This window comes from Molossus molossus, unplaced genomic scaffold (genome assembly GCF_014108415.1).
Source record: "Molossus molossus isolate mMolMol1 unplaced genomic scaffold, mMolMol1.p scaffold_m16_p_4, whole genome shotgun sequence".
NCBI lineage: Eukaryota > Metazoa > Chordata > Mammalia > Chiroptera > Molossidae > Molossus > Molossus molossus.
Window position 1 is genome coordinate 41878718 of NW_023425377.1, and position 27878 is coordinate 41906595.

Here is a 27878-nt window from a genome sequence, read left to right on the forward strand (position 1 = left end):
AATCTAGTAACCACCTGGCACTATACATAGTTATTACAACATTATTGACTATATTCCCTATACTGTACTGTACATTCCCGTGACTATTTTTATAACTGGCTATTTGCACATTTTAATCCCTTTCCCCCTTTCAATCATCCTATCCCCTATCCCATCTGGCAACTCTCAAAATGTTCTCTGTATGAGTTTTTGCTGGTTTGTTTTTAGATTCTACATGTAAGTGAAATCATATGGTACTTCTCTTTCTCTAACTTATTTCACTTGGTATAATACAGTCGGCCCGCCCTGGCCAGTTTGGCTCAGCGGTTAGAGCGTCGGCCTGCGGTCTGCAGAGACCCGGGTTCGGTTCCCGCTAAGGGCATGTACTTCGGGTGCAGTTTGTCCCCAGCCCTGGTTGGGTCGTGCGGGTGGCAGCCACTCGATGTGTCCCTTCACGTCGATGTTTCTCTCTCTCTCTCTCTCTCTCTTCCTCCCACTCTATCTGTCCAAAAAATGGAAAAATATCTTTGGGTGAGGATAAAAAAAATATATATATATACAGTCGGCCCTTGTTATCACGGTTGATCAGTTCCAGACTCTACCGCGATAAATGAATTTCCGCAAAGTAGGATTTATTTACTATACAGTTGTCCCTCGCCACTTCGCACTTCAACTTTCGCCAGTCATCCCTTGCCACTGTGATACAGTGAAGCCGCGAATGTCAAAGCGTGAAGTGGTGAGGGACGACTGTACTCTCTAGGTCCACTCATGCTGTTGCGAATGGCAAAGTTTCACTCTTTTTTATGACTAACATTCCATTGTATATGTGTTCCACATCTTTATTAATTCGTCAATTTAAAAAATGTATGTTTTTGATTTTTCAGAAAGATAGATGGAAACATGGATGTGAGAAACATCAACTGGCTGCCTCCTGCACAGCCCCCACCAGGAATGGAATCGGCAACCTGGGTATGTGCCCCGACCAGGGATCAAACTGGGACCTCTCAGTCCGTGGGATGACACTCAATCCACTGAGCCACACCAGCCAGGCTATTCATTCATCTATTGGTGGACATTTGGGTTGCTTCCATATCTTAGCTATTACAAATAATGCTATAATGAATATGAAAATGCATATGCCTTTTCAAATTAGTGTTTTGGGTTTCTTCAGATAAATACTCAGAAGTGGAATTGCTGGGTCCTTCACTGACGCATTTTAGCCTTAGTTTTTTATTTTTTATCCTCACCCGAGGACATTTTTCCATTTTTTGTTCAGGAAGGAGAGTGGGAGGGAAAGATAGGAACAGAGAGAGAGAGAGAAACACCGATGTGAAAGGAACACATCGAGTGGCTGCCACCCGCATGACCGAGCAGGGCCGGGGACAAACTGCAACCGAGGTACATGCCCTTAGCGGGATCCGAACCCAGGTCTCTCTGGACCGCAGCCCGACGCTCTAACCGCTGAGCCAAACCAGCCAGGGCTAGCCTTAGTTTTAAAAGGCTATTTTGTCTACTATAAATATGGCAACCCCAGCCTTTTCTTCCAATTCATTTGTATAAAATATCTTTCTCCATCCTTTTACTTTTATTTTTGTATGTCTATCATCTAAAGTGGGTCTCCTGTAGGCAGCATATGCATAGGTCTTGCTTTTTTTTTTTTTTTTATCCATTCAACTACCCTATGTCTTGACTGGAACATTTAGGAAGAGATAAACCAAATAATTTATATGCATAACCAATGGGCACAGACAACAGTGAAATATAGGTGGCGGGTGGGGGGCAGGTAGGGAGGAAGTGGGGAGGAAGGTGTCAATGGGGAGAAAAAGGAGGGACATCTGTAATACTTTCAATAAAGATAAATTAAAAAGTAATGTATTGATAGTTATGTAAGTATTGTCATTTTATTTAATATTTTCAGGTTGTTTTTGTAGTTATTCTCTGTTCCTTTCTTATCCTCTTGCTCTCTTTTATGTTAATGCATTTCTATGTGCTGCGTTTGGAATCCTTTCTATTTCTTGTATATCTCTGTAGATTTTTGGTTTGTGAGTTACCATGTGCTTCATATATATCAAGCTATATTTATAGTAGCCTCTTTTAAGTTGATAATCATTTCAGTTCAAATACCTAAAATCACTATAATTTTTACTCACTCCTCCATGTTTGTTTTATTATTTTTTACTTATTTTGTGTTTGTGTGTATGCCTTAATGTACTGTTGTAATTACTAACTTTTTAGTTAGCTGATCCACTGCTTTTACTGCTTGCCTTTGTCAGTGACAATTTTTTCCTTTCCTATCTTTTCTGATTCATATTTTTGATCTTTCATTTTCTTCTAAAAGAAGTCCCTTTAAAATTCTTTTAAAAATGTTTTTATTGATATTTTTTTAAGAGATAGAGAGAAAGAGAGAGATAAACATCAACGTGAGAGAGAAATATCAATTGGCTGCCCCCTGCATGCCTCCTGCTGGGGATCAAGCTCACAACCCAGGCATGTGCCTTCACCAGATATTAAACTAGGACCTCTCAGTCCATGGGATGGCACTCAATCCACTAAGTCACATGTGCCAGGCAAAATTTCTTATAATACTGGTTTAGTGGTGATGAACTCTTTTAGCTTTTTCTTGTCTGAGAAGTTCGTCATATGTCCTTTGATTCTAATTGATAGCTTTGCTGGGTACAGCAATCTTAGTTGTAGGTCCTTGCTTTTCGTCACTTTGAGTATTTCTTGTCAATCGGTTCTGGTCTGCAAAGTTTCTGTTGAGAAATCAGCTCTTATGGGAGCTCCCTTGTAGATGACTAACTGCTTTTCTCTTGCTGTTTTTAAGATTTGCTCTTTGCCTTTAACCTTTGCAATTTTAATTACGATGTATCTTGGCGTGGGCTTCTTTGGTTCATCTTGTTTGGGACTCTCTGCATTTCCTGGATTCAAATGTCTACTTCCTTTGTCATGTTAGGGAAGTTTTCAGTCATTATTTGTATAAATAGATTTTACTCCCTTGTTCTTTCTCTTCCCTCCTGATAACTCAATAATGTGATGTTGGGACACTGGATGTTGTCCCAGAGATCTCTTTAACCTTCCTCATTAGTTCTTTTTTTCCTTTCTACTCTTCTGATTGGGTGTTTTATGCTACTTCATCTTCCAGATTGCTGATTTATTCTCTGCTTCATGTGATCTGCTATTGATTCCCTCTAGTGTATTTTTCATTTCAGTTATTATATTCTTCATTTCAGACTGGTTCTTTTTTGTTTTGTCTCTCTCTTGAATTTCTCACTGAATTCATCTACTGTTCTTCTAAGTTCACTGAGCATTTGTACACTCAGTGTTTTAAACTCTTTATCTGGTAGGCTGCCTGTCTTCATTCTAGTTAGTTCTTTATTGAGAGTTTTGTCTTGTTCTTTCATTTGGGACATTCCCAGTCTTGGCAGGGTGGCCTTATGTAGTAGGTGTCCTATGGCCCAGTGGTGCCATCTCCCTGATCACCTGAGCCAGGTGATATTGTTTCTGGTTTGTTTCCCTTCATGGTCACCAGAATCAAACCCACAACTCTTGAGTAGGTTGTATGTCCTCCTGCTGTAGTTGAGCCTTGATTGCTGTTGGCAAGTTAGTGGGTGGGACTGATCCTCAGGCTGACTGGATGTGACTACAGTGGATGAGCCATTGTCCAGGGGTTGACTCAATGGAGCAAGATTCATGTTAGCTGGACTCTGATGCCTGCCAAGTCTGCCCTTTGGGTATGTCATTTGTAGAGCTGGTTGGGTAGTGCTCTGGTGTGATCTGAAGCCAGCAACAGACGTGTTACTGGGGCTTCTTGAGAGGGGCTCTAGTACAGGCCAAGGTCAGTTGTTGCCTTGCCTGGTCTGGGCCATCTGATAGGAGCCACACAGTGATATATATTGCCAATGCTGGGCTTAGAGGTGCCTGGAAGTGGCTACACTGTGAACTGAGGCCAGCAGCCACTAGTGCTGAACTTGGGGCTGCTTAGTAAGAGGTACAGGGCACACGAATGGCAGCTGCTGCTTGGTTGGAGTTTATGGATCTTTGAGAGACTTCAGGAATGTTTGCAGCATGAGCCGAGACAGACTGTTTGGGTGGAAAAGCCACTAAAAGAGTTCAGGCAGGCTATGCAAGTTGGGTGGGGTAGGGTCTCAGGGAATCATCAGGGTGGGGCAAAGAGTGTTAGCCAGGTTAACGTAGAGCTTAGATTTGATGCCTGCCTGCTGGCTAGGTTGGGAGAGGGCTCAATAAAGAAACAATGGCATCTGCTAGCACTTCAGTCCCTGGAGAGAGCGGCCCTGACCCCTGCACCTCCAGTCTTTGCCAAGAAGCTAGTCAATTTAGTTCTTGCCCATGTCCCTGGAATTTTGCAAGCTGTTGCCTCTGTGCTGAAGCTCAGAACAGGTGAGTCTGTGAGTGAGTGAGTCTATACATGGGCCCTTTAAGATCTGCAGAACCTAGGTCTGTAGCAGCACATTTTCTTTCTGAGACACAACACTGACTGGTTTTCAGTCAGATATTATAGGGACTACTCTTCTTGGCACTGATGCCCTGGGACCCCCCCAGCTCCTCAGCAGGGGCCTCTGCAGCCTGAGACGACAGCCCTTCCAATTCTTTTTTTTTTTTCTTGTTAATCCTCACCTGAGGATATTTTTCCATTGATTTTTAGATAGAATGGAATGGAGGAAGGGGGTGGGGTGGAGGGGGGGGCGGAGAGAAACATCAAAGTGAGAGAAACACATCGATTGGTTGCCTCCTGCACAACCCTGACCGGGATTGAACCTGCAACCCAGGTTCATGCCCTTGACCAGAAATCAAACCTGTGACCCTTAAAGCTGATGCTCTAAATACTGAGCCAAATCAGTCAGAGCTCCCTTCCAATTCCTAACAGCCTCTTCTAGGATATGAGAACTGCCCACTCCAGGTCACTGCCCCTCCTACCACTCTCAAAGTGGCTTCTTCTTTATATCCTTAGTTTTAGGAATTCTGTTCAACTAGCTGCAGGTGTTTCTCAGTGATGATTATTTTATAATTTAGTTGTAATTTTGATGTGGTCATGGGAGAAGACGAACACAGCATTTCCCTACTCTACCATCATGCTGGTCAGTCACCATGAAAGAACTCATTAAAGGGCTATCACATTTTTAGTGGAGAATGATTTTTAGCACAAAATATTTTTTCTAATTTGTTTCCCTTCATGGTCACCAGAATCGAACCCATGACTCTTTGGTCTGCTGGCCGACACTCTAACCGCTGAGCCAAACTGGCCAGGGCTAGATTGTAACTTTAAATAGGTAACCCTCATAAGCTAGTGGTAACTAAGTATTTTGTTATATATGCATCCAAAGTTTATACAGTTATTCAACATAGATGGCAAAGATTCGATTTATCTTGACTGACATTCATGTATTTGAAATTCCTGGCACTATAGCCAGAGACCCTGCAGAAAGCTGATATGGCTAATCTCCAAAGAGATTTTTAACCACCACTTATACCCAAGTGACTAAAGCATTCAAATAGCAAATTTTGTTTAAAACAGTAGGAACAGAGAAATGGTGTATAGTTGACCCTTGAACAACAAAAATTTGAACTGTGCAGGTCCATTTACATGTGGATTTTTTCCAAAAAATACCTCAATACTTATACTGTTTTTGATCCTTGGTTGGGAGTCTGCAGGTACAGAGGGTCACTTACATGCACTGATCTATACCATTTTATATAGGGGACTTCAGCATCCTCAGATTTTGGAACCAATCCTCCATGGATAGTGAGGAACAAATAAGTTTTGAAGGAGTCAAGAGTTATACGTGAATTTTCAACTGCACAATGTAGGAAAGAGGAGAGTCATTCCTAACCCCCACATTGTTCAAGCGTCAACTGTAGTTTTTAAAGGCAGATTAATCATCATGATTGTATGAGGCATGTATGAAGATAGTGGCTTTTTTCTATGTGATTTTAATCTATGTGATTTTCTTTAATAAAGAAACTGTGGAAATCAATTTCTTTAATAGAGAAAATACATGATATAGGAATCAACTAAAAGATCACTTAATATATAGTATTTTACTTACAGAAAACTTTCATTACACCTCAATCTCTATTTTGTGTAATTTATCCTACACAAAAATATGTTACAATAAATAAGAAAAAAATACAGATATATGAACAATGTTTACTGCCAGTTTATAAGGAAAAAGATAATCAATTTATGGCACAAAATGGAATACTTTATAATCATTAAAAAGGATGTTATCAACCTGTGAAATGAGTTGATAGTTAAGATCAAACTGCATAAAGTGAAAAAAAGCAAGGTGCAGAATATAAGTGGTATGATCTCATCTGTAAAAGTAAATGTATAGCCAGCAGGTGTGGCTCAGTGAATTGAGCATCGTCCCATAGACTGAGAGGTCCTGGTTCAATTCCTGCTCAGGGCACATGCCCAGGTTTTGGGCTCAATCCCCAATAGGGGGCATGCAGAAGTCAGCCAGTCGATGTATCTCACATCAATGTTTCTATGTCTCTCTTCCTTCCTCTCTCTCTCTCTAAATAATTAATAAAAACACATAAAAAAAAAAAGTAAATGTATACACTCACATACATTATCTATCTATCTGCTGGTATATGAGTAAGAAACTTAAGAAGTAACAAAAAGCTATTAATGGTAATACCATCTAGAAGTGAGACTGAGAATTAGCAGAATGGGAGGGAGACTTTTAATTTTAGGCTTTTATGTTTAAATTTTTACCAAGTGGATCTTTTATTGAAAATAAAAATAAATAAAAGGCAATAAGAAAAGAATATGCTATTGGAATTGAAATTCTCTACTGTTTTAATTTCTGATTAATGGATCTATTGAAAAAAAGATCTAAGTAAAAAAAAAAAAAAAAAAAAATGTTACTGGTATAAGTGATGTCTTAAGCCATAAGCAAAAAAGACTTACCTTCTGTGTATCAATATCTTGTCTCATGATTCCCATTTCCTTATTTATCTTTTCTTTTTGTTTCTCGCTTTCACTTAGTTGAGCTATTACTTTATTAAGTTCCGTTTCTTTTTGCTAAAAAAAAAAAATTCTTTTAAGCACAAGAAATAAAAATATAAATAAATAAGTTTTAAGTTTTAAATTACCTTCTTATAGTCGTCTTTCCCATCTTGAATATAATTCTCAATATTTTTCATATAACCATGAATATGTTTAACCTTCTCTTTGATATCATTCATCTGTGGAAAAATATTTATTAAATACATATTGGTTGAGGACCAGGGCATTTAAGAAAATTTATTTCCAAGAAAATATATTAAGGCAACAAAAACTTAACAGTGAAACACTGGCTTAGAAGTTAGAAGCCTTGGGTTCTAGTTTTCATCACCAGCACATTTTATTATCTCAGATAATTTCCTTTATCACATACGAAATTGAATTAAATAGTGTCAATTCTCAACTTCTATTATAGATCAAGAAACAAACTAATTTAAGTTCAATCCTTATTCTAACAAGAATTTCTAACACTAAGATTATGTCACAAATCTGAAAATACAATTTATCATGCTTTTAATTTCATGTGAAATAACAATGTCCAACATGGTACTCTGAACATAATGTTTAATAGATATACTTGGTAAGTAAATACATAAATGAAATCTTACTTTATCCTGTGTTATTTTGTTGCTTGTATTTTTTTTGTAGATTAATTCTTCTTTTTCCTGTTGGAACTTTTCCAGTGTTGTTTCCAAAGGGCTTATCTGCTCTTTAGCATCCTAAAAATTAAAAAACATTCCATAATCTTATTTCAGGTGTCAAACTTTAGTCATAAAAGCACTCTCCTATGTGCCAGACTTCAAAAATCAACTCATTTGCCTCTTCCAACAACCCTATGAGGAAGGTACCATTATTTTCATCCTATATTTCAGATGAGTAAACAGGCACAGAAATGACTTGTCCAGGGTCACAACAGCCAGTAAATAAAGGAGCCAGGATTCAAATGCCATCCAGCTCTAGCATCTCTCTCTGAGTCACTATGCTATACTGCCTTAGCCATTGTCTTGATTCTTAATCTACATCATTTGATCCCAATTATATGAACAATGGCCTCAGGTGTAAGTTTTTAAGAAAGAATCTGCAGGGGCCCATGTCAGCTCTGTGTGACCAAAAAATAGGGAAGTTCATTCACTCCAGGACTCTTTTTTACAGATAGGAATATGACTGTAAAGGACAAGTTTGTCTGTAAGCTTACTTTGCTAAGACTAAGTAGATATTTTATGGTAACAGAAGTATACTGTACATATTGATCATTGATGTGTCCACACCTATTCTGGAAGTAAAAGTGCTTTCAATTAACGAACTAGTTTACTAATCAGAATTTTGCATTATTTGGCCTTGTAACATCTCAACAGAATAATATATGATAATCACTGTTCAAAACAATGATCCTTAAGCATTTTAAGATCCTAAAATATCTAATGAATCCACAAATGTAGAAATGATTATTTAGTATAACTTCAACATAGGTGTATTTTGTTGCTTTGGGAAGTAGTATGGTGTGGTGGGAAGTCAAATGTCTTAGATGTCAGTAAACCTAACATCTGAAATTAACCCTGCTTCTTACTAGCTGCATGGACTTAAGCAAGTCATGGAACAGCTAAGAGTCTCAATTTCATTTTCTATAATAGGGGACTTAGTCACATATCTCAGCAGGGTTACTGAGACACTAAATGGCTTATTATCAAAGTGCTTTATAAACACTAAAAAAATTATATAAATGTAAGGTAGTACTATTTTATATCATACTCTAAGCCTCTGAAACTGTGTAATCCAAAAGTATGTGAGAAACATAGTAACTATAGATTCAGTAATATATTTAGTGCCTACTGAATGTGCACAATTATGAAAACCTAGGTAAGACTGTTGTTTCCAAAACTGTTCAAACACTTAATTGGTTGGGTGTTAGATTTGATTAATCTAGATGAGGGATTCCCAATGGGCTCCATTTCATGTGGCAACCCAATGTCTATTCACTCTTTGGGGAAGGATTCCAAGACTACATCTCAAATTAAATAGAAAAAGTGCTATGACTAAGGCACAGAACCGGCTGTGGATACAGGATTTATAGATAAGATAAACCTCATAAGGAGAAATCCGTATATGAAGTTAGCTGGCCATCATCTGACCACCTCCAACAACAGGACATGTTAACCAGGCAGCCAGTTCTTCCTTACTATAACCAAAATCCTTCTCCTAGAAATCTTTACCTATTAGTACAAGTTCTGTCACCCAGGAACCACACAAAGAATTATTATACCATTTTCATTTTATCCTCACAAATCCATAATTCTAGCCACTATACCAATAAAGAGCATTCCATACCTTTGAACTAATTTTAAAAAAACAAACGTACAAATGTTCTTACCTTTATCTCTCTGTACAAGGACTGAACTTCAGTGGATAATTCCACAGTCTGTTCCTCCAGTTGTTGACGACGCTGTAAATTAGTGGATATCTGAAGTTTCTCTGATTTAAGTTCATTTGTTATACTTCTTAGGTGTTGAATCTGTTCCTGCTGGTCCTGTATAAGTTTACGATTCAATTCAATCTTACTGGAAACTGCACAAAAATATGGACACAGTGATTAATGTAAAAGTATAGAAAATGCTATGAGCAGCATCCTTCCCATTTTATAGTCTTTGGAATTCACCAAGGCAAGTTTCTATGGGTCTCAACCATAGCCATAAAAGTGGTTGAACCCCTTCAGTCCCTAAACCATTTTTCTGTCCCCTCCTGGTCACTCACAGGGCAGGTATGATTGAGAAAGAGTACAGCTCATTTGATATTCATAATTTCCTTGTGCAAAGCAAGGAAACAGAGGAGAAGCGATGCTTTTGAGAAAAGAAAGTGAATATACTGTAGACTGGAAGGAGGAAAGACAGTTTCTTTTCCACATAACAGGTATAAAATTTATGGTGAAAAGCAAAAGCTGGCACTGTTGACATCTTTAATGGGAACATAAGGAAACAGACTACATTACCTGTATCTAATTTGTGTTGTTTTTCTTGTTTTTCCTGGTTTACTTGTTGAAGAGTTCTATCCAAGTCTAGCCCTTGTAGCTTAGCTGCTTGCTGTGCAATTTTTCTTTCAACATCTTTAAGTTCCATCTTAAGAATAAAACAAAGTTATTTCCTTTAAGAAACTTACTGAAATTTATAACTGCTTTCAGATATAATTTGAACAAAGTTTGAAAGAATAAAGTTAATTTTTAATCATTTCAGTGATGTAAGCAAACTATAAATGAAAACAAGACTATTTTTCATAATTTATAAAAAATTCAGGATGGGTAACTCTAAACATGATCTCTACCTGAATACCAGCTACTGTTTTTAATACTCTCACACTTTACATTCAAACCACCATGAAATGAGTTTTATTCTGCCTCAAACAAAATAAACATACCTGAAATCTCTCCATAATTGTAACATCTGTCAGACACACTTTAGCACTTTCTTCTTCAGGCATTATTGTACCCAAGAGTGTTTCCTGTTCTTCTATGTCATTCTTTAGGCGCTGTATGTCTCTATTAACATTCTGCAATTTGTTTCTTAATTCTGGTATTTCCTTCTCTTTCAAATCAATTATGCTTTGCCTTAACAGAAAACACACAATTGAAAATAAGCTGTCTAATGTTTTCTCATACTGAGACTGAGGTTATGTATTTTTGGCAATAATATTATAGAAGTGACACCAAATCCTTCTCAAGGCATCATATCAATGGATACATGTCAATATGTCTTATTACTAGAGATGGTTAAGATAATGTCAGCTAGATCCATCCACTGTAAAGTTACTATTTTCCTTTTTTGTACTTAACAAATACCTTGGGAGATACACTGATTAAAACTGTGTAAATATCCTGTTTCTCCTCAAACTTCTGCCCCTTGATTTTAGTATCCATTGGTAGATGTGCTATTTGCTAAACAGAGATATTCTACAAATTAACTGATCACACTCATTAAAAGTGTCAAGGTTATGGAAGACAAAGACTGAAGTACTGTAATAGACCACAGGAGCCTAAGAAGAAATAACAACTAGATGCAGTATGGCATCAAGGTTTGGATTCTGAAACAGAAAAAGGACATTAATGGAAAGACTGTTGAAATTCAAATATGGTTTTATAATTTAGTTAATAGCATTATACCAATGTTAATTTCTTAATAACTGTATTATGGTTATGTAAATTCTGATCATCATGAGAAGCTAGGTGAAGGGTATATGTAAATTCTCTGTACTATTTTTATAATTCTAAAATTTTTTCAAAATAAGCCCTGGCCAGTTTGACTCAGCGGTTGCAGCAGTTCTCAACCTGTGGGTCGCGACCCTTTTGGGGGTTGAACGACCCTTTCACAGGGGTTGCCTAAGACCATTGTAAAACACGTATTTCCGATGGCGATTCGTAACAGTGGTAAAATTACAGTTAAGAAGTAGCAACAAAAATAATTTTATGGTTGGGGTCACCACAACATGAGGAACCGTATTAAAGGGTCGCAGCATTAGAAAGGTTGAGAACCATTGGGTTAGAGCATCAGCCTGTGGACCAATGAATTGCAAGTTCGATTCTAGTCAAGGTCACGTGCCTTGGTTGTGGTTCGTCCCTGGCCCTGGTTGGGTCATGCAGGTGGCAACCTGGTCCATGTGTCTCTCTCATATCGATGTTTCTCTTTCTCTCTCTCCTCTCTCTTCCCCCCCTTCCTCCCTCCCACTCTGTCTAAAGATAAATGGAAGAATATCCTCAGATGAGGATTAAAAAGATTTTTTTTCACCCAAAATAAAAGTTTTAAAAAAATGATAGAAAGAAGGAAGGCAACCAACCACTCAGCCAAATGCTACATGAGTGTTTGGTACAAAAGTTGTTAACCCAGTTTACTGTTGCTACTCTAGCTAATGTGGCAGGTACTACTAGCCCCACACATACATTGTTTTTCAGGTCTCATTATTTTATTAAACCCTTTTATGATTAAATAGAAAAATAATAAGCATAAACACAATTCACACTGAAAAATATGGGCACATTTGTTTTAAATCTTGGCAGCCCAGAGGGCTACCTAGGGAGAATTTTTTCCATTGTGCCTTCTAAATTCAAGATGTCTGTAATGATACTGGAACACTCTCCCACTTTGGAAGCTTATCAAATCCTACCCAATCTTCAAAACAGTCTAGCCTCTCCTCCTGGGATGTCTTTTCTCAGAACCAGCTTTTACTTGTCTCCCCCTTCGTTGAATGTCTACATCTACTTCATTACCACCCAATTTAGCATTAAAGCATTGCCTTTCTCACATAATTTCTTCTTTTCCCAGTTTAGTGTCTTTTTAAAATAATGTTTTTCGCCCTGGCCGGTTTGGCTCAGCAGTTAGAGCGTTGGCCTGCGGTACGGAGAGACCCGGGTTCAGTTCCCGCTAAGGGCATGTACCTTGGTTGCAGTTTTTCCCCAGCCCTGGTTGGGTCGTGTGGGTGGCAGCCACTCGATGTGTCCCTTTCACGTCGATGTTTCTCTCTCTCTCTCCCTCTCATTCCCTCCCACTCTATCTGAACAAAAAATGGAAAAATGTCCTCAGGTAAGGATAAAAAAAATAAATAAGTAAATAAATAAAATAAATAAAAATGTTTTTCAATTATAGTTGACACACAATATTATATTAGTTCCAGGCATACAACATACTGATTAAACATTTCTATAATTTACAGTTGCTGACACCTCCAAAAGAATAAAACTTGTATTTTATCTTTTAAGAGAACTATCAAGCTTATTTTAGAAAAATTCCAAGTTCTTAACTAAATGAAATTACTACAGTAAATTAAATTGGTTTCTCATAGGAGTCCTATAATAAACTAAAGGAAAAACTAGAAACTCAAGGGTTAACTCTTACACACTGCTATTACTTAATGTTGTTTTTTTTTTTTAAGTCCACACTATGGCCCTGTCTGGTTTGGCTCAGCAGTTAGAGCATCGGCCCACAGACAGAGGGTCCTGGGTTTGGTTCTCACTAAGGGCACGTACCTCAGTTTGTCCCCAGGCCCTGTTGGGGTTGTGTGGGTGGCAACCAGTCAATGTGTCTCTCTCACATCGAGGTTTCTCTCTCTCTCCCTCCCTCTATCCCTAAAGATAAATGCAAAAATGTCTTTGGGCGAGCATTAAAAAAAAAAAAAAAAGTCCACATTATGACTAAGAAATGCCAACCTGAACTGATTTGTGGCAACAGAAAACCTGTGATGTTTTATACCGCAGAAATGAAAAAATTCCCTGAGTAAATATGAAGGTATGCAGATTATGAGTAATTCCACGCTCACATTACTTCCTAAATGTTGTGGTCTTAGACCACTGGTTGGTCTTAAATTACATGCCTAATACCTAAAAAAGTGACACAACTACGAGAGCCAAAGGACAGACAAGCATTCACTTGACTGGGGACATCTCTGTATAGAACTACAGGCATCCATTCACAATCTTAACCCTACTTTTACATTTTCACATGTACATAAAAACCCTGACAGACGGGGGTCCAGATTTTAGTGCCTTTTTTGATGAGTATCTAAGATGCTTAAAATTAAGTATTCTAAGAAAAAGTAAAGACACTTCCTGAAAGAATGGGCTACTGAGATCTATTAGAATTCTGTTTTGTTTTGTTTCTTAAATTTTTCAGAAAACTCAATTCACTTATTTTTGTGACAGTATTTCTTTTCCAGTGGGATTTTATGTAAAAGTGACCAACACAGATAGGGTCCTGAAAACATCTGTTGAAGAAATGGGGGAAAATATTAGTTGAGTTAAATGAGCTGCTATAATAAATAAACCTGAGCCTGGCCGGTATGGCTCAGTGGTTGAGTGTCAACCCATGCACTAAGAGGTCGCCAATCCCCAGTGGGGGGTATGCAAGAGGCAGCCAAAAGATTTTCTCTCTCATCGATATCTCTCTCTCTCCCTCTCTCTGTAGGGGAAAAAAAAAATCAATAAAGAAAAATTATATAAACAAATAAACAAACCTGAGTCAGTAGTAAGCAAAATGATAAACAGATATATTTTTATCTGACACTTTACTCATGATGGTGGTCTTATATTGTTTGTAAGTTTGGGGCATTAAGTGAAAGTATTATTTTCCTCAAAGAGAATAATAAAAATTTGGCTCCTTACTAGCTCTCTGAGCTCATGTTCAACCACTTCAGCCTTCAGGTCAAACATGCCTCAGGGATTTGAATGCTCTTCTCCTAGACAAGCATGATTGGTTCGCTGGTTCCCTCACTTCTCTAAGGTCTCCGCTCAAATGACACCTTCATTAGCTATCCCTTTCCTAACACTCCTCAGACACTCTTTATTCCCTTTCCGTGCTATAGTATTTTTCTCCACAGCGCTGATCATCACCTAATAGACTACACATTTAGTGTTTTAGCTCCAGGTTATCTTAATTTATGTGTGGTCACCAGAACAACAGCCGGTGCCACTCCAGATATTGGGGTTCATGTGTATCAAAGTTGGCCACAAATACTTTGCCACTCTTCCCACTGAGAGGTGAAGTCTATGTCCTCTTATGAATTGTGGCAGGTTCTGTGACTACTTTGACGAACAGAAAACATAGAGGTAACACTGTGCCCATTTCTGAGCCCAAGCCTTAATGGACTGACAGCTTCTCTTTCTAGTCTTTTGGAATACTTGCTCTTAGGATACCTCCTTTGGTAACCCAGCCTCTATGCTGCCAAAAGCACATGACATATGTGGAAGCCATGTGAAGGCATTCTGCTTGACAGCCCCAGCTGGGCTCCCAGCCAACAGTTGGCATCACTGCCAGCTGTGTGAGTGAGCCATCTTGAATGTCCAGCCCAGGAGAGCCTTGAGATGATTGCAGCCAATACCTAACTTTAACTTCATGAAAGACCCCAAGAGAGAACCACCCAGCTAAGTACAATCATTTCACAGAACCATGAAAAATCATAATAAATCACTGTAAGGCACTAAATTTTGAGGATTATTACACAGCAATAAGTAACTGGGACAGATACTACTGTTCTCATTCATTCAGCAAATAGTTACCAAAGTTACAACACACAAAGAATTATGAAACCACAACACTGAGTAAGGTAGGCACCAGGTACCTTACTCTGAGAAGGGGAGCTGTGATGCCCAAGATCTCAAAATACAATGTTGATTTCTGCTATTTATAATATACCAGTATGACACAGAAGCTCACATTTCCTTGACATGCACTTCCTACCAACTTTAAATTTTATCTTTTATTTGATCTTTTTGTTTTCAAGATACAGCCTCATTCCCTTCCTTTTCATGCTCAAACTACTGCTTTTGTCTCATCACATTCTCTCTGTAGCCTGAAATAATCTGGTTTCACCCTTGATGATTATATTAGTTACCAATTGCTGCATAACAGAATAACCCAAAATTTAGCAGCTTAAAACAATAGCACTTATTTCTCACAAATATGAGAATCAGGAGCAGCTATCTGAGTACTTCCGATTTGGGTTTCTTGTTGAAGTTACACTCAAGTTGACAGCCAGGGCTGCAGTCATCTTGAGGCCTGACTGCTAGAGAATCTGCTTCCAAATAGTACACTCACTCACATGGTTGTTCAAAGGCCTCGGGTGCTCACCAAGTGGGTCCCTCTAGAGGGCTGCTCACAACATGACAGCTAGATTTCCCCAGATCCAGAGAAAAAAGGACAGCAGGAAGCTTTAGTGCCTTATATAACCTAATCCTGGAAGGGACATGCTATCACTTCTGTGGTATATTATCAGTTACACAGACAAATCCTGGAACAAGACAGTGAATGCCAGGAGGCAGGGATCACGGGCCATCATGGAGTCTGGCAACCACAAAGGACATCTTAGACCTTTCCTGCTTTTCCTGAAACTCCTCTTTAGTTTTCCAGGACGACAGAACCTCTTGGTTTTTCTACTTTCAGAATGTTTTTCACTCTCGTCTGTCTATTCAATACAGTAACATTAGATTAATCTTCCTAAAACACACTGTTGATTAAACACCTTACAATGGCTTCTCTCTTCTTAAATGCATTTGTTTGAACTAATTAAGCTCAGCTTTCTAAATATTTAATTCTGAAAGCCTGTTTTCTTTCTTGAGACATTAGCTCCTTGAGGGTCATGTCACTGGCCTCTGTGACCAGTTCTGTGCTCTGTTCTGGGAGACACCAAGGGAATCATCACATACTTTCTGATTTGATTTGATTTATAAACAGACTATCATCTGAATTTCTTGCACAAGCAAGGGAAAAATAAACTATAGAAATCGTCTAAGATTCATTCTTTTTGAGAGTGGAAAAGATGTAATACAGTTTTACTTTTTATTTATTTTTTAGAAAGAGAGGAAGGGGGTGAAGAGAGAGAAAGAGAGAGAGAAAAACATCAATGTGACAGTGAAATATTGATCGGCTGCCTCCTGTACACCCCATACCCCGCACCGGGGTCTGAGCCCAAAACCCACGCATGTACCCTGATTCATAATTGAACTTTAAACCTTTTGGTGCATGGAACAATGCCCAACTGAGCCACACCAGCCAGGATACAGTTTAAAATGTGTCTTCCGGGAGAGCTTTTCAGTACTTTAATTCTTTTGCTGGGTTTAGAAAGTTACATATCAGAAACAGTTCTAAATACGTCAAAATTTCTGCCCGTAAGCCAAGTCTGAGGAATTAAATAAACACACACACATAGATTATATCTGTCTGTTCTGTGACTAGATTGAGAAGCAAATTTACCTTTAGATGAAAACAAAAGAGGAAACAAAATAATTGTTTCTTCTTGTCATATAAATAATATGAGATGGGGCATACTGGTTCAGGATCCTGATTTCAACTCTTATTCATTCAAGACAAGCTACTGAGTCACTACCACATGCCAGGCTTTGGACCTGTACCTTTTACAGTGCTGCTGCTGTTACATGTACAGTAATAACTCCTCTCACCTCATGGGCACAAGCCCCAGCATTTCATCTCGCCGCTTTTCTTTTTTCTTTAGCTCTGATTCTGTTGACTTGAGTTTATCTGGAGCCAGCCGCAGCTTAGACTGCAAATCACTGATGACTTCTTGTAAATCAGCTTCTGTCTGAAACACTCTCTGACAGATGGGGCAACAGGACTGGTTTTCATCTGTTAGCTGAGTAATGAATTGGGAGTAAACTGCGGTGGCTCCAGCCAGCATGGCTGTTTTAAGAAAATATGTTTCCAGTGAGGAGAAAATAAAACACAGTTTTGTCAATATGGTTACATTCTCCTCTGTAAATAAATGGTTATTATTCTTGCTTTATAAACATATTAAAAAATTTTTAATTCTCTGATACGTAAATATTCTTTCAAAATTTTCAATTTCTTCTTTAAGCCTGTCTAAATCACTTTCAAAATTCTAGCTACTAGATTACATTCAGATTTGCATAAATTATTTTCTGATAACACACACAAGTATAACAAAATCTTAGAGCTTATTATGTGCCAGTAACTGTTCTAAGAGTTTTATAACTATAATCTCATTTACTCCTCCCTAACAGACTAGATGGTAGGTTATTATGTCCTCAGATGAGATGAATCTGAAATATAGGAAGGTTTCAATAATTTGCACAAAGTCAAAGAGCAAGTAAGTTATAGAACTGGTACTAAAACTTAAGCCATCTGGTTCCAGAACCAAGTTTTTAAATCTGCCATCCTCATTACGTCAATTAAAACTGATAAGTGTCACAGTGCCTTGATAATATAAAGCAGGTAACTGACCTCGTTGTTTTGAAGATTTTTCAATTTCTTCTTTAAGCCTGTCTAAATCACTTTCAAAATCCTGGCTACCACAAACATCAAACAGCTTGTCTTCATAACTGGATAACTGTTCTTCCTTCCTTTTTAGCTCATTATTTATATGACTTTTATTTTGCTCAGCTGAAGCTAGTTCTTTGCTGTAAGAAAAAACACGGATTACAATTTTAAAACATGAGAAATGAATATGAAAAGTTTGAATAGGTAGATATAAGACAAATTCTGCCAACAAATGTTACAAAGTTTGCTGTGACCAAGTTCTTTTCTTTAGAAGTCATCGTAATAGTCACTTCTGCCTGAACTCTCCCCCTCAGACACTGACTCACTTGCCATCAGTGGCCATGGGCCTGATCCCAGAGAAATGTGTAGTACAGGCAAGACTCTCTCTGGTTTCTGGGGATTCATGGTCTTAGACTCAGGTTAAGAGTCTCAGCAAGGAGAATGTGCTTTCTGGATTTACTGAAGGGAGAGAAGAGGGAAGAACATTCTCCTAATTTCCTCTGGACCCATTAACAATATGACTTCCCTTCCCTTCCTGTAAACTTTTTCTTTGTCCCCCTTGTTGTTGTCATCTACTTGCATCTTGATCATTCATTTCTTCTCATTCATCAAAGACTTTGCTGATGAGTACAACTTATCTCCACTCCAACTCTTAAATTTCACTCTAGCGAACCTCCATGCCCCTACAGATCAGGGTTTTTTAAATTTGCAGGTTATGAGGCAAGTCATGCAATCAATTCAATGTATCACCTCCACACATTTTAACAAAAGGAAACAGAATAGAGTATATGGGAGTAGACTGTACATAGGTAGGACAGGTACTATGTTGAGAAATCTGTTTCAGATAAATGTGTTTGAGTGCACAGGTGCTTCATCTTGATACTTCCCATTGTTTTCTCTAGCAGCTGAACCATTTCACATTCCCACTAACAGTGCCTCAAAGTTCTAATTTCTCAACGTTCTCACCAACACTTGTTATTTTCTGTGTTTCTGGTAGTGGCCATCTTAATTGGTGTGAAGTGATGTGGTTTCATTTGCATCACCCTGATGACTAGTGATGTTGAGAATTTTTTCACGTGCTCATTGACCACTTGTACATCTTCATTGGAGAAATAACTACTCAAGTCCTTTGCCCATTTAAAAATCTAGTTATTTAGATTCAAAACTTCCTGAAATTGGACTGAATGGAAGTCCTACAACTACAAAATTAAAGAAGCCACATCAAGACTGGTAGCAGGGGAGGAGGCGTGGAAGAGCTGGTCCCACACCCACGTGTGACAGATAAAAAATCAGGAGGGCTACCTCAACTGGGAAGGTCTTCCCTGAGGAGCAAGCGGTGTCCGTTCCACACCAGGCCCCCACCTCAGTGTTTGTGCAAGGAATAGAAGTCCTTATAACTTCTGGCTGGAAAAACAAGAGGGAACTGAGGCTGAGGGAGGCTGAAGCTTCTAGAGTCCCAGGCAGTTCCTCTTAAATGGCCCACACTTGGACTTACTTGGACTCCCACCCTTCAGGCTCCAGCATGGGGGAGGCAGCTTGAAAGGCACCAGAGACATGTGAGGAAAACTTGAGTTGCTTGTTAACAGGGCGAGAGCTGGAGAGGCAACTTTCTGAGACATGCTGGCGAAGGCCATTGTTCCTTTGGTAAGCCCTTCCCTAACAGGGCAGTCAGATGTGTGCCATATCTGGGACTCCAACAACCTGGCTCACACTGTTTACTCCACCCTGGTGATTCCCTGAGGCCCTGCCGAAGCCAACTTTCAGGCCCATCCAATCTGTTTCCAGTACTTTACCATAGGATTGATTGGCCTGTCTTGGATCTTGCCTCAAATTTTCCTAAATTCTCTCAAACAAGCGGCACCTGGCCTCAGCAATCCCCATACCTCTAGCTAACTGGCCCCAGGCCTGGCACTAGAAACAGCCAGCCTTGGTTCACAACTTGGCTTTGCCTTGGCACCTCCAAGCCCAGCAAAAGCAGCAGCCATCTGCAGATCACTTTGTAGCTTATGCCAACTGACCCCGGATAGAACACAGGTAGAGGCTGACCTTGTCCCAGAGCCAGCACACATAGTGGACAGCTTCAGATCACACTGAAACACCACGACCCAACCACCTCCACAAGCAACACACTCAAGGAGTGGACTCAGTGGGTGCCAGAGCCCTGCTGAAGTAAGTCTTGATCTGAGTGGTAGGCCCCCTACACGGCTGATCCTCCAAGGAAGTCAGAGGTCAGTAGGCACAGCCAGTCCTTATAGCTCATCAGCCTGAGTAAATCCCTCCCATTGACGTGCCAACAGCAATCAAGACTCAATTACAACAGAAGAGTGTACGGTCCACACGAGAGGTGTACCTCAAGGGCCCAGCTGGGGTGACCAGGGAGGCTGTGCCACTGGACCCTAAAGGACACCTACTGCAACAGGCCACCCTAGGAAGCCTAGGAGACATTGCATCTCTACCTAATACAGAGAAACAAGCACAGGGAGGCAGCCAAAATGAGGAGACAAAGAAACATGTCTCAAATGAAAGAACTGAACAAAACTCCAGGAAAAGAACTAAACAAAATGGAGATAAGTAACCTAACAATGCAGAGTTCAAAACACTGATAATAAGGATGCTCAATGAATTTAGTGAGAATGTCAAGGAACTTAGTAAGAACCTCAAGAGGAAAAAAAATGATCAGTCAGAAATGAAGGATGCACTACCTGAAATAAAGAATAATCTACAGGGAATCAATAGTAGGGTAGGTGAAGCCAAGAAGCAAACCAGTGATTTGGAATATAAGGAAGCAAAAGACACCCAATTAGAATAAAGAATCCAAAAAAATGAGGACAGTGTAAGGAGCCTCTGGGACAAGTTCAAGCATACCAACATTCACATCATGGAAGTGCCAGAAGAAGAGAAAGAGCAAGAAAAAGAAAACGTATTTGAAAAAATAATAATATCCCTGGCTGGTTTGGCTCAGCAGTTAGAGTGTCGGCCCACGGACCAAAGAGTCCCGAGTTCTATTCCGGTCAAGGGCACAGGGCACATACCATGGTTGCAGTTCATCCCCGGCCCTGGTTGGGTTTTTGTTGGAGGCCACCAGTCGATGTGTCTCTCTCACATTGATGTTTCTCTCCCTCTCTTTCTTCTTCCCTCCCTCCCTCCCACTCTATCTGAAGATAAATGGAAAAATATCCTTGAGTGAGATTTAAAAAACAAATAAAAATTAAGAAAAAAAAAAATTACAGAAAATTTCCCTAACTTGATGAAGGAAACAGACACACAAGACCAGGAAGCACAGAAAGTCCCAAACAAGATGAACCCAAAGAAGGTTCATAACCACACCAAGACACATCATCATCAAAATGTAAAAGATTAAAGACAAAGAGAGAATTGTAAATGCAGCAAGAGGAAAGCAGTTAGTTACCTACAAGGGAGCTCCCATAGATTGTGACTTTTGCAGGCCAGAAGGGAGTGGCAAGACATATTCAAAGTGATGAAAAGCAAAGACCTACAACCAAGATTACTCTATCCTGCAAAGCTATCATTTAGAATTGATGGACATATAAAAAGTTTTCCAGACAAGAAAAAGCTAAAGGAGTTCATCACCACCAAACAGTAATATATGAAATACGGAAGGGTCTTCTTGAAGAAAAAGAAGATAAAAAAATATGAACAATAAAATGGAAATATATACATATCTATCAACAATTGATCTACAAATAAAATGAACAAGAAACAGACTAATAGATACAGAGGACTTCTTGATGGTTGCCAGATGGGAGGGAGATTGGAGGGATGGGTGAAAAAGGCGAAGGGATTAGTAAATACAAATTGGTTAGACTGAGAAATTTCAAAGAGAAGGGGGGAGGGGAAGCAGGAAGAGATAAACCAAAGAACTTATATACATACATGCATAACCAATGGACACAGACAATAATGTGGAGAAGGCAGGAGGGGGACGGGAGCAGGGACAAGTGGGTCAATAGGGGAAAAAGGAGGGACATCTGTAATACATTCAACAATAAAGATAAGTTTAAAATAATAATAATAAAAATAAAATCTAGTTATTTGTTTTATTGTTGAGTAGTAGGAATTTATATATTCTAGATATTGGCCCCTTATCAGATACATAGTTTGCAAACATTTCTCCCATTCTGTAGGCTGCCTTTTCCTTCTGTTTACTGTTTCTTTTGCTGTGTAAAGCTTTTGTTTGATGTATGTAGCCTCATTTGTCTAGTTTGCTTTTGTTGCCTGTGCTTCTGTTGTCATATCCAAGAAATGATTGCCAATTTCAATATAATAAAGCTATGTTTCCTTCTACGTGTTTTATAGTTTCACTTTTTATAAAGGAGATTTTTAATCCTCTCACTTAATTCTACAAACTTTCAAGAAACAAGAGGCCCTAAATCACTGTTACTATTTTACTTAATTGGTAAAATATAGGAGAATTAGTTAATTAACAAGACACCATTTCATGACAATAAATGATTTAGAACAATTAAAAATGAAAGCATGAAATAAGAGATTTCGATTACATTTGTATTACTTACTTTAATTTGGCAAGCCTGTCCCTGGTCTGATTAATTTCTTTTGATTTACTATGAAGCCAGTCTTCAAGCTGTTTTTTGTTGGGAAAATACCCTAACAATGAATTTAATTCATCACTGTGCCTAGATTTTATTTTTCTGATTTGTTCATCTTTGTCAGCCTATTAAGAAAAAAAAATCTTTTAAAAATAAAGCTCAGTATCTCCACATTATATCAAGAACAAAAATAAATTTTAAACTAAAGTTCTAGGTTTAAAAAGTAAAACTATAAAAATACAGAAGAAAATATATAGTTTTCTAAAGTCTAAGAGTGGGGATGACCTTTCTAAGCCATAAAAGAAAAGAGTAACAAGACTGATTATATAAAAATTAAAACTCCTGTATGAGATATAAAAATTAACATCAATGTACATATGTATTTGTATATATACACTTTTATATTAATATTTTGTAATTAGAAAATAGCTTTTTAGCTTGAAAGTCTATTTTATAGAGTATTAAGCTCACTTAGCCCCTGAAACATAAAGCCAACACTGACAATAATTCATAGTGTATCCATTATGAATGTAAGATAAGCTATTTAAAATATCAGAAAGTATAATTAGAACAAAAAGAAATGTCATACTTTGTCTTTGGTCAGCATCTCCATCTGGGTACGTGTTGCTGTATGATGGTTTAACTGCTCCATCTCCTGGTCCAACTTACGCAGGGTCCTGTCTAGGTCTGCTTTCTCATTTTGAAGACTTATTACCTCTGTTTTTAGAGTTTCTACATTGCTGTTTTTCTCAACCTTGCTTAGCTCATGTTCCTTATCAACAATTCAAACAAATGCACAGGTTTATATTGTTTGTGTTAAAATAATGACAAAGTCAACTACTCACTCCAGCAGAGAAAAAAACATAAGGAATAAGATTTTTAAGGAAAAATCTTATAAACTTACCTTACTATGTTACAATACTAGAGAATTCGTAAATAAATCTGGAAAGGTCAAACAGGGGTGAAGGAAAAAGAACTAATGCAAAGTTAAGAGAAATGTGTCTAAGAATATAGTTTCATGACTCTTCAGTCAATACTTAAGTATTTATCAAGTAACTATGTATCTCACTACATTGCCTACCACATAGAAACTATAAAAACAGTGTGACACAGCTGTCCCTGAATGATGCCTCCCCATTATAAGACAATATTGTGATAAAATGCTAAACTGACAAAAACATACATTAGATATTAAAGTTAAGGAGCAAAAATGAATGTTTACTTAAATTATCAAAGTGGGAGCTGAGAGGGAGATTCACTAAGCTTTAGGATGCTCACTTTGGTGGTAGAGATATGAAAGAAGAGAAGAGATTAGAAACAAGAAATGCAGTTTGGAAATTCATGAACAAAATAGATGGGCTAAGAAAGATTCTACCACAGAAAAGGTAAAAACATGGCAAAAATCTTATAAAATCTACAGTATATGGTACCTAAAGGAAAAATATTTGTTTCTTTTTAATCTAAGTAAATGGTTCTTAACCAAAGTACTCAAAAGAATAACCTAGTTTTGTTTTCAATGCACATTTCCATGCTCTACCCTTAGAGTTTGATTTGGAAGGTCTGAAGTAAAGTCTAAGCGTAAGTACTTTTTAAAAGCTTCCTAGGTGATTCTAATTTTTAATCCACTGGGTTCTAGAACCAGAGCCGAGTGATAAAGATATTTAGATGAATTCATTTTACATGAGATTGTTAGACAAGGTAGATATTTTAATTAACGTGCCATAATCTTAGTATTAACAACAGATAAAATACTTCAAAATGCAAGATTCTAAATGTCTTACACCTTAAAATTATTAAGTCTTACAGCTTTTGTGAGCTCCTGGTCCAGTTCAAGAATCCTGTCTGAAGATCCTTCCAATTGCTGTAATTCGTACTTCACATTTTTCAGTTCATTCTGCTTCTTACTTAGGATTTCTGATTTTAGCTCAATTATTCTTCCCAGTCCAATTTTCTTATCCCTTATCTCATCTATTTGTTTTTGTTTCAGAGTTTCTTTTTCTGCAAAGTCATTCTAAATACACATAAGGATGAGTATTAACAAATTTTTCACCAAACAATTCATTAAGCAAAAATTTCTTCACTGTAAAAGTAATACACGCACACTAAGGAAAATATTAAAAAGTATAAAAATACGGAATGGCTAACACCCAGATAATCATAATTAACTCTGAGCAAACTTTTTCTTTACCATTAGCCTAAAAAGAAATTTTACTTAAAATCAAATAAAAATCGTAGGTCTGCACTTTCTTCATATTTTTAGCCTTTATAAACATTTAAAAAATTTGCTTCCATAAAGGTTTCTTCTACCTTGTAGGCAGATTCTATTCTAACACTAATCCAAAAATATAAAAAAATAAGGTCCATCCAAAAATTAAAACAATTTAACTAGAGAATCTGACACAAAGAAAGTAAACAATATTTACCATCAGTTGGCTAGCAGTTTCTTCTTCCTTTTCTTGTCTCTCTCTTACAAGTTTGTGAAAATTTTTAATCTGTCTTTCGCTGAATGGTCCACGCTCAAAGCCATCCAATTCTAACTGTGATGCCAAAGACTGAATTAATGAATCTCTAGCTCGGATATTTTCTTGATGGCGATCTGCCTGTAGCTGTAGACGACCTTAAAAAACCCATAATTCTTTTTCCAGTTGATTTTTTAAAAATTGAGATCATTGTACATTCACATGCAGTCGTAAAAAAAATAATACAGCATTATCTCTTACATTCTTTGTCTAGTTTCCCCAAACGGTAACTGTGGTATTTAATATAATAATAAATACATATTTGGTCTTTGTCCCTGATTTCTGGCACAGAGCTCCTAAAACTCTTAGAACTACTGAGTGATAGAGGTGAGAGTGTCTTTCGTTACTCATTATAAGTTCATTTCTACCACACCTGAGTTTATTCTAATGAGGTGATTCCTGGAGGATGGGAGCTGGTTATCAGACGAACCAACTGTGATTAGACAGTAAGAATTTTCAGTACCCTCCTTTCCTACTCTGGAGAGAAGCTAAAGATTCAGTTCAATCACCAATGGTCAATTATTTCATCAATCATGATAACATAGTAGAACTTCCATAAACCCCTAAACAATGAGGTTCAAAGAGCTTGGTGAACACATGGAGGTGCTGAGTGCCATGCTCCTTCCCCATACCTTACCCTATGCATCTCTTCCATTTGGCTGTTTCTGAGCTGTATTCTTTATAATAAACTGGTAATAGTAAGTGTTTCCCTGAGTCTATGAGTTGTTATAGCAAATTATTGAACCTGAGGAAGAGGCTGCGGGAATGTCTGATTTATAGCCAGTGGTCAGAAGTACAGGTGACAGACAACCTGGATCTTGCAACCAGCATTGGTAGTGGAAAGCAGTCTCACAAACTGAACCCTTAATCTGCTGGGGGGGGGGGGGGGAGGTCTGTACTAATTCCAGGCAGTTAGTGTTAGAACTGAATTAAATTACAAAACACCCAGTTGCTAGGAATTGGAAACTTGTTTGGTGTAGAAAAATGCACACATCTGGTGTCAGAATTACTCTATTTTATTTTTTTTTTCCTTTATTGATTTAGAGAGAGGGAGAGAGAGATAGAAACATCGATGAGCGAGAACATCGATTGGCTGCCTCCTGTATGCTCCCCACAGAGGATCTGGCCCACAATCCAGGCATGTGTCCTGACTGGGAATCAAACCAGTGACCTCTTGGTGCATGGGTTGATGCTCAACCATTGAGCCACACAGGCCGGACTAGAATTACTCTAAATAGAAAACTGTTTTCTTTTAGTAACATTTTTTTTAATCCTCACCCGAGGACATTTTTCCATTTATTCTCAGATAGAGTGGGAGGGAGGAAGGGAGAGAAACATTGATGTGAGACACACTGACTGATTACCTCCCACATGACTCCAACTAGGGCCAGGACAAACAGCAAACGAGGTATGTGCCCTTGACCAAATCCAACCTGCAACTCTTTGGTCTACGGGCTGACACTAACCGCTGAGCCAAACCAGCCAGGGCCAGTTCATCAATCTATTCAGATTTCTCCAGTTTTACATGTATCCTTTTTTTTTTTTTTTTTTTATCCTCACCCGAGGACACTTTTCCATTTTTTGTTCAGATAGAGTAGGAGGGAGAGAGAGAAACATCGATGTGAAGGGACACATCGAGTGGTTGCCACCCGCACAACCGACCAGGGCTGGGGACAAACTGCAACCGAGGACAAACATGCCCTTAGCGGGAACGGAACCCAGGTCTCTCAGGACCGCAGGCCGACGCTCTAACCGCTGAGCCAAACCGGCCAGGGCTTACATGTATCCATTTGAATGTGTGAATTGTATTAAGTTCTATATAACTGTATCACTTGCACTGGCTCATGTATCTACAACACTTGAGATACAAAACAATTCTAGCCCTGGCCGGTTTGGTTCAGCGGTTAGAGCATCAGCTCACAGACCAGAGTGTCCCGGTTTTGGTTCCCACTAAGGGCATGTACCTCAGTTGGTTTGTCTCTGGCCCCGGTTGGGGTTGTGTGGGTGGCAACCACTCAATGTGTCTCTCTCACATCGATGTTTCTCTCCTCCTCTCTCTCTCTCCCTCCTGCTCTATCTGAAAATAAATGCAAAAATGTCCTTGGGTGAGGATAAAAAACAACAAAAAACAGTTCCAATACTGCAAGAATCCCTCTTGTTGCTTTTATAACCATAACCACACTACTCTTTTTCCTGCCCCTCCTCCTATTTACCCTAGCAACTACTAATCTGTCCTCCATTTCTAAAATTTTGGCATTTTAAAAATGTTACATAAATGGAAACACTGTATATAATATTTTGAGACTGGCTTTTTTCACTCAACCTAATTCCCTGGAGATTCATCACTTATGTTGAAAATGAGTGTAACAGTAAGAAAGACCAAATAAACACTTTGTCCTACCCTGTTCAACAAGTAGTTCTGATTGTTCTTGATTCAGAAGTCTAGATTCTTTATTTAATTTTTCCAGTTCACGCTGACAGTCTACCAATCTCCTTTCTTTCTCCCTTACTGTTCTCTGGTGATTGTGATATAAATCATTAAGTTGCTCATCAGTTCCTTGAAAAACCTACACAGAATCAAAACAGAGAGCTTTAATGAATAAGTATAAGAAGATATCACTCTGAGGTGCAAAATATGAATCAAAGTTTACTCAATATCCTTCCTTTCACCATATACATGGAAGTAAAACAAACATTATGATGTATAGTTTTCTTTCAAAATGAGTGGCAAAATGGATTCAAATGAGGTTCACTACAATAATCCTAGAATTTTTAAGTAGAACAAAATTCTACCTCCACAAACCTTTTCCATTTTCTGTTCCAGTTCACTATTATCTTTCTCCATTTGCTTCTTTCGGCTTTCCAAGGCTTTAATTTCATTGTCAAGTTTCATTATTTTAGAGAGATTTTGTTCAATTTCTTTTAGACGATACTGGAAATAAACAAACACTCTATATAAATAAAATTCTCCATAGTTTACAATACAGATGGATGAAGAAAAATAAGGTGTGCTGGAGTC

At 38.2% G+C, this 27878-nt stretch overlaps 1 protein-coding gene across 6 annotated transcripts in view; it reads right to left on the reverse strand.

Moving 5' to 3' along the window:
- The window catches only part of RAD50 (RAD50 double strand break repair protein), a 97546-nt gene that overhangs the window by 41261 nt on the left and 28407 nt on the right, over positions 1–27878 (reverse strand). For 5 of the 6 annotated variants that reach the window (XR_004962010.1, XM_036281681.1, XM_036281683.1 and 2 more), the window contains 14 exons: positions 27663–27791; positions 27261–27426; positions 24764–24957; positions 24145–24351; positions 22930–23112; positions 22308–22465; positions 17737–17912; positions 16938–17175; positions 10415–10604; positions 9993–10119; positions 9378–9571; positions 7618–7728; positions 7099–7191; positions 6914–7027 (listed from right to left, as the gene is read on the reverse strand). Coding sequence is in view for 5 of the 6 variants with exons in the window: in XM_036281681.1 (XP_036137574.1) it covers positions 6914–7027; positions 7099–7191; positions 7618–7728; positions 9378–9571; positions 9993–10119; positions 10415–10604; positions 16938–17175; positions 17737–17912; positions 22308–22465; positions 22930–23112; positions 24145–24351; positions 24764–24957; positions 27261–27426; positions 27663–27791 (2280 nt within the window). In the remaining variant the exon portion in view is untranslated. Of the gene's footprint in view, positions 1–6913; positions 7028–7098; positions 7192–7617; positions 7729–9377; positions 9572–9992; positions 10120–10414; positions 10605–16937; positions 17176–17736; positions 17913–22307; positions 22466–22929; positions 23113–24144; positions 24352–24763; positions 24958–27260; positions 27427–27652; positions 27792–27878 lie in introns of all 6 variants that reach the window. The other variant, XM_036281686.1, reaches the window with a different exon arrangement.